This window comes from Camelina sativa, chromosome 6 (assembly GCF_000633955.1).
Source record: "Camelina sativa cultivar DH55 chromosome 6, Cs, whole genome shotgun sequence".
Taxonomy (NCBI): Eukaryota; Viridiplantae; Streptophyta; class Magnoliopsida; order Brassicales; family Brassicaceae; genus Camelina; species Camelina sativa.
The window spans coordinates 8,941,282-8,948,408 of NC_025690.1; the positions used below are offsets into that span (position 1 = coordinate 8,941,282).

The 7,127-nt window shown below is 39.9% G+C and overlaps 1 protein-coding gene across 1 annotated transcript in view; it reads left to right on the forward strand.

Annotated features, from left to right (window-relative positions):
- LOC104698837 (protein HIRA-like) overlaps nt 609–7,127 on the forward strand; it is a 7,463-nt gene continuing 944 nt past the window's right edge. Inside the window, exons 1-11 of the mRNA XM_010414225.2 lie at nt 609–1,108; nt 1,777–2,052; nt 2,149–2,400; nt 2,571–2,862; nt 3,922–4,021; nt 4,165–5,170; nt 5,540–5,750; nt 6,070–6,310; nt 6,398–6,520; nt 6,801–6,915; nt 6,990–7,122. Of these exons, the coding sequence (XP_010412527.1) occupies nt 1,001–1,108; nt 1,777–2,052; nt 2,149–2,400; nt 2,571–2,862; nt 3,922–4,021; nt 4,165–5,170; nt 5,540–5,750; nt 6,070–6,310; nt 6,398–6,520; nt 6,801–6,915; nt 6,990–7,122 (2,857 nt within the window). The 5' untranslated portion in view covers nt 609–1,000. The remainder of the gene's footprint in view (nt 1,109–1,776; nt 2,053–2,148; nt 2,401–2,570; nt 2,863–3,921; nt 4,022–4,164; nt 5,171–5,539; nt 5,751–6,069; nt 6,311–6,397; nt 6,521–6,800; nt 6,916–6,989; nt 7,123–7,127) is intronic.

A 7,127-nucleotide genomic window follows, 5' to 3' on the forward strand; every position in this document is an offset into this window, starting at 1 on the left:
TTATGTCAAGTATTCTACACTCTCCCACACAGTACATATTTAGTAAAGATGGCCAAAAGAATATATTTTTTGGTCTTAAAGCCCTAAATTATGTGACCGGCATACCCTATAAAATTATGGTGAGCATAATTATTCGTGGGCCAGATGGTCGTGGTAATGGACTCGAGAAAATTGGTGACCAAGATTAGCTGAGCCTCAAAGTATGTGTGCCCGTGAACAAGGGTCCAGAATTGTACATGTCGAGCATTGCTATTAGCTTAGTTGTGTATGAGCATGAGACTATATATGATTCGAGAAACTAAGCACCACCCCAGTGGTCACAACAAGGAGCATTGGTTCGTTTGCGAGAAGAAGTAATCCAAAATCAAGATACTTAAAGCCATTTGCCAAACATCTACATTGGTAGTAGTAGTAGTTGCATTACCACTAATTATCCTTAAAAAGATCTTTTTTTCTTTTGAGTTCGATAAACTTATACCAAACAAATTGTAATTTAGATTGAAAAAAAAAAAACTTATTAAATCGAGAATCTTACAAGAAGAAGTCGAATAGCCTCTTTTCTCCAAAGGTAGGGTTTTTATTCTCTCGCTGTCTCACACATATCATCCAGTTTTTATTATACACAAACACACAAACACACAAACTTTGTCTTCCAAATTTTGTCACATTTAGCCCCAATTGTTTTAGGTTTTTTTCTACTTTGTCTCTGCTCTAACCACGAAAAATTAGGGTTTTTTTTTCCTCTCTAAAGAAAAAAAATTTACCGGAGGAAGAAAGAAAAAATTAACCTCGAAATTGACTTCATTCTCCAGTTCCTAGGGTATCTTCTTTCTGGGTTTTTTGTTTTGGTTTCGTCAATGAATTCGTCTTCTTCGTATTGTTCAGAACTGTTTTTGCCGAGTCCTTTAGTAAACTTCCCTGAGCTTTGTTTTGTGATCTCGATGGGATTTTTCTGATTTTTTCGATTTCTGTTTAGTTTTTCGAATTGAGAAGAGAAGAGATGATTGCGGAGAAACCTGTTTGGGTTAAACATGAAGGGTTACAGATATTTTCTATTGATGTTCAGCCTAATGGTGAAAGGTTTGCTACAGGCGGTGGTGACCACAAGGTTTTGTTTCTCTCTTCTTCTTCTTCTATTGCTTTTGGTTTGCTAACTGCTCTGTGGTTTCGTTATTGATTGGTGAGGGTTTGCACCTAGTTTGGTAGCTTGTTTGAATTGGGATTTAGATGCACCTTTTCTGTTAGATTGGTGCAACTGCTTCTTAGAGCTAAATTTCTTAAGGCTGGTTCTTTCACGGCTTAGTATGTATGTACATGTGCAGTTCTTTAATCTATGTTTCTTGTTTGGATTTAGTACTGCTGCTTTCTTTTGAGCTTTGAGAATGTTTGTCTATTAGACACTATGCATTTTGGATGTTGATTACTTGAAATTAAGTACAAACTGTGGTTTGTTATGCCAGTGCTTGTGTTCTTCTTGGCTTGATGAAGATTGTAGGCTTTGTTTCATTTGTGCCCATGTCACTGGCATTGGTCTGTTTATCCTTTTCCCTCATTGAATGGAACAGAGGAGATTTTTAGTTGAGAGTATTGCTTTCATAAGTTAGGAAGTGGTTTTTAAGCTGTTTAAATATGGGATAAAGGAATACATCTGTTGGATACTCGATACTGTTTTTGCTTACATGGTTGTAATTGATTAGTGAGTGGATGCATAGCTGAACCTTTCTCTTAATTGTGCTTGGTAGTTTTAGTAATCGTAGTCTGTTAATATCAATATAGGTCCGCATATGGAACATGAAGTCTGTTGACAAGGATTTGCAAAACATAGATACAAAAGAGAGGCTTCTCGCAACTCTTCGTGACCACTTTGGTTCAGTCAATTGTGTTAGGTGGGCTAAGCACAGTAGGTACGTGGCATCTGGTTCTGATGATCAGGTGATTCAAATTCATGAGAGGAAGCCTGGTTCAGGCACCACTGAGTTTGGTAGTGGAGAAGCCCCCGATGTTGAGAACTGGAAAGCTGTTATGACTTTAAGGGGCCACTCTGCCGATGTGGTAAACGCCATTTTGCTTTTCTTTATTATCTTCAGTGGTCATTTCAGTGATTATGTAATAACTGAGGTATTTTTTTTGTAATTATCCTTGAAGTAGGTGGATCTTAATTGGTCTCCAGATGATTCGATGCTGGCTAGTGGGAGTCTGGACAATACAGTTCATATATGGAATATGCGCACTGGTATGTGTACTACTGTTCTCAGGGGTCACTTGAGCTTGGTCAAAGGCGTAACCTGGGATCCAATAGGGTCATTTATTGCTAGCCAATCGGATGACAAAACTGTGATAATATGGCGAACAAGCGACTGGGGCATGGCTCACAGAACAGATGGTCACTGGGCAAAATCGGTATGCGATATTTGTTTTAGCTATTCTGTTAGAATGTTTTAACATAAAAGAAATGATTGTATAAAGAATTTGATTAGTGTTTCCAACTCTGTTATGTGAAAGTTTTTGCTTCCCTGTTCTCCTAGGACGTTTACTGCTAATAGGATCTGATATATATATATTTTTTCTAGCTTGGATCAACATTTTTCAGGCGACTTGGATGGTCCCCTTGTGGCCACTTCCTTACTACCACTCATGGGTTTCAGAAGCCGAAGCATTCTGCTCCTGTGTTAGAAAGAGGGGAATGGTCTGTAGCATATGACTTCTTAGGTCATAGTGCTCCAATCATTGTTGTTAAGTTCAATAATTCAATGTTTAAAAGATCCCCCTCTAGTACCCAGGATACTAAACGAGTTGGGTGGAGCAATGGAACATCAAAGTCAGGGGGGAAAGATTTGCAGTCATACAATGTTATTGCAATAGGAAGTCAAGACCGTACTGTAACTGTATGGACAACTGGAAGTGCGCGTCCTCTTTTCGTCGCGAAGCATTTCTTTGGGCAAAGTGTTGTCGATCTATCATGGTAAAGTTTGCCCTTTTTGGTTCAGAAATCTGCATATCCAGGGATTTCATGATTTGCAGTTATGTCTTCATAATAGGTTTTTGTTTGTGTCTCAAAAGTACATTGATCTTTTAAATGATATATTTAACCTTCGGAAATTACAGGAGTCCTGATGGATATTCACTTTTCGCATGTTCCTTGGATGGAACAGTCGCGATGATTCACTTTGATCCAAAAGAACTAGGCGTCAGGCTGACCGATACTGAACTCGAAGAATTGAAGAAAAGTCGATATGGAGATGTCAGAGGCCGGCAAGCAAACTTAGTTGAGTGCCCAGCCCAGTTATTACTTGAAACTGCCTTGACAAAGCAAACAGGTACTAAGAGGTCGGCATCGGATGTTCAACAAAATCAGGTTACCGCAAAACCATCTGCTAGTGTCGAGATTACTGCAAAGAGGCGTAAGTCGCCAGTCGATGATCGGGATAAGACAGCAGATGCTACTACGGGTGACACATTAAATAAAGCATCTATCTTAAATAGGGTATCTAGTCCTGTGAATCAAAAAGTGTATAGAAGGCCCGACGGAAGAAAGAGGATCATTCCTGAAGCTGTTGGAGTTCCCCAACAGGAGAATAATATCGCGGTTAATGGGATTGGGCAAGCTCAAAATTTTCTGCCTGCTATCACTGCTGCTCCTGGTATGGGAGATAATGGAGATTTTCCTGTGGAGATTAGCAATAGGGATTCATCTGTGAAAGAAATAGTGTGCAGGAATCCTGATCTTAAAGAGCGTTCAAGGATTACAGCTCGTACTACCGTAACTGAGAGTCTTGTGATTGATAAGGTTCCTGGAACCTCTGGTAACGATGGAGTTTTAAATGTTGAGCAATCCGTAGGTATAAAAGAATCTTCTAGCACAGATCTGTTGATAAGGGTGTTTGATTGGAANTTTGCAGTCATACAATGTTATTGCAATAGGAAGTCAAGACCGTACTGTAACTGTATGGACAACTGGAAGTGCGCGTCCTCTTTTCGTCGCGAAGCATTTCTTTGGGCAAAGTGTTGTCGATCTATCATGGTAAAGTTTGCCCTTTTTGGTTCAGAAATCTGCATATCCAGGGATTTCATGATTTGCAGTTATGTCTTCATAATAGGTTTTTGTTTGTGTCTCAAAAGTACATTGATCTTTTAAATGATATATTTAACCTTCGGAAATTACAGGAGTCCTGATGGATATTCACTTTTCGCATGTTCCTTGGATGGAACAGTCGCGATGATTCACTTTGATCCAAAAGAACTAGGCGTCAGGCTGACCGATACTGAACTCGAAGAATTGAAGAAAAGTCGATATGGAGATGTCAGAGGCCGGCAAGCAAACTTAGTTGAGTGCCCAGCCCAGTTATTACTTGAAACTGCCTTGACAAAGCAAACAGGTACTAAGAGGTCGGCATCGGATGTTCAACAAAATCAGGTTACCGCAAAACCATCTGCTAGTGTCGAGATTACTGCAAAGAGGCGTAAGTCGCCAGTCGATGATCGGGATAAGACAGCAGATGCTACTACGGGTGACACATTAAATAAAGCATCTATCTTAAATAGGGTATCTAGTCCTGTGAATCAAAAAGTGTATAGAAGGCCTGACGGAAGAAAGAGGATCATTCCTGAAGCTGTTGGAGTTCCCCAACAGGAGAATAATATCGCGGTTAATGGGATTGGGCAAGCTCAAAATTTTCTGCCTGCTATCACTGCTGCTCCTGGTATGGGAGATAATGGAGATTTTCCTGTGGAGATTAGCAATAGGGATTCATCTGTGAAAGAAATAGTGTGCAGGAATCCTGATCTTAAAGAGCGTTCAAGGATTACAGCTCGTACTACCGTAACTGAGAGTCTTGTGATTGATAAGGTTCCTGGAACCTCTGGTAACGATGGAGTTTTAAATGTTGAGCAATCCGTAGGTATAAAAGAATCTTCTAGCACAGATCTGTTGATAAGGGTGTTTGATTGGAAAGAAGGGAAAGCTGCACCACCTGTTTGCTTAGAAGCTTTTCCAAGGGAGCATGCTTTGGACACTGTTGGTGCAGTAAGTACTTCTATGGTCAAGGAAACTGAAATTATTTGCAAAAAATCAGGCGAAACTCTTTGGTCTGATCGGATTATGGGGAGAGTCACTGTTTTGGCTGGAAATCCAAATTTTTGGGCTGTTGGATGCGAAGACGGAAGCCTCCAGGTAAGAGTAATATTTTTGCTACATTTTATATTTACGAAGAAACTCCGTTGATCAGAGTAGACCTCATGGTACTTTCCGCTTTCGGCATTTGATATCATTCCTATTCAAACACCCTCATTTATAAGTTGGATTTTATAGCAGCACTCCCTCTTGGTGTTGATATTCTGAGTCACTAAATTTTACATCAATAGTAATATTTCTTTCGGGACCTGATCCACTTAGAAAATGCTTAGTTCAAGATTTGAGGCTTTGAGTATAGTAAACTCTTGGTGAAGGAATTTCTTAGCGACATATATAACCTGAATGCGATGTGGTTCTCGGGATAATATGTGGTAACATGTATACTCTCTTTTTTAATTTTTTTTAAAGGTGTACACTAAGTGTGGAAGGCGTGCTATGCCTACAATGATGATGGGGTCTGCCGCAACATTTATTGATTGCGACGATAGCTGGAAACTGTTGCTTGTGACAAGAAAAGGATCTCTATATGTATGGGATCTATTCAAAAGAAAATGCGTTCTCCATGACTCTCTATCTTCTTTGGTCTCTTCCGATGTCAATTTATCTTCCACAGGAAAAGGTATGCTCCAATTCTAGAATACATTTCTGGCTCCCCATCGTCCAAAACATGTCTCTTGAGGCACCATACTATATTTTGAAATGGATGGGATGGGCAATCCAGTTAAAAGAATGAAAACTAGTATTTACTAATTTGATCTCGTGGGTGACTTGGTAGTGGAGATACTAACTTGGTTTTTGAATGAGATGTTATGTCTTATAGCAATATATGAAGATAGCTTATTGGTTTGGACTGTTTTACTTACCTAGTGGAATCTGTTAAAAAATTTAACCCTGTGTGATGCGACAAGCTCTGTTGACACATTGTTACGATTGTGCAGGAACGATAAAGGTGATATCTGTGAAATTATCCAAATCTGGTTCACCACTTGTTGTTCTAGCCACACGTCATGCATTCCTCTTCGACACGAGTTTATTGTGCTGGCTGAGAGTGGCTGATGACTGCTTCCCGGCCTCAAATTTCAGTAGCTCCTGGAATTTGGGCTCAGCTCCATGCGGCGAGCTTGCTGGTTTGCAGGTTGATGTCAGAAAGTACATGGCTAGAAAGCCAGGGTGGAACAGGTTGGGCTTTTCTTCCATTCCTTCGATGTTGGCCCTGAGATGGACCACCTATTCCAAGTCCTTAAAGACGCTTATTTCATTTTACAGGATAACTGATGACGGAATGCAAACACGTGCACATTTGGAATCTCAACTTGCCTCTTCCCTTGCACTTGAGTCCCCTAATGAATACCGTCAGTGTCTCCTCGCCTATGTGAGGTTTTTAACAAGGTATGTGCCCTTTTCTCGTATAAAATCTTTCAGTTCAGATGTCGATACATTTTAGTATAAATAAGGATTAGGTCTCTCATTTACAAAACTCATCCAAGTTAGAGGGATCTTTGGAGGTTTATTGGCTTTGTGAGAGCTTAAACATTTTATACCGAGGAGAAAATATATTCTCAATTTCAGATTCTGTGTCGTTTTTTGTCGTGACAATAAAGTTCTATGTCTGCGTCTTTTTCAACTCTATCATACTGCACATACTTACGGTCAGTGTCTTTTTCTGCAGAGAGGCAGACGAGTCTAGATTAAGAGAAGTCTGCGAGAGCTTTCTTGGACCTCCAACTGGTATGGCTGAAGCAGCATCTTCAGACAAAAACTTGTCTTGGGATCCTTATGTTCTGGTAATTACTTTTTCTTGATCAAGGTCTAACCTATTTCCAATTAGAATACTCCAAAACTTGATTTTAATTTCCAGGGGGTGAAGAAGCGTAAACTTTTGAGAAACGATATTCTCCCTGCAATGGCGTCAAACAGAAAAGTGCAGCGTCTACTCAATGAGTTTATGGATCTTTTATCTGAATACGAAGACGCAGAAACAGCAGATCCTGGCGCC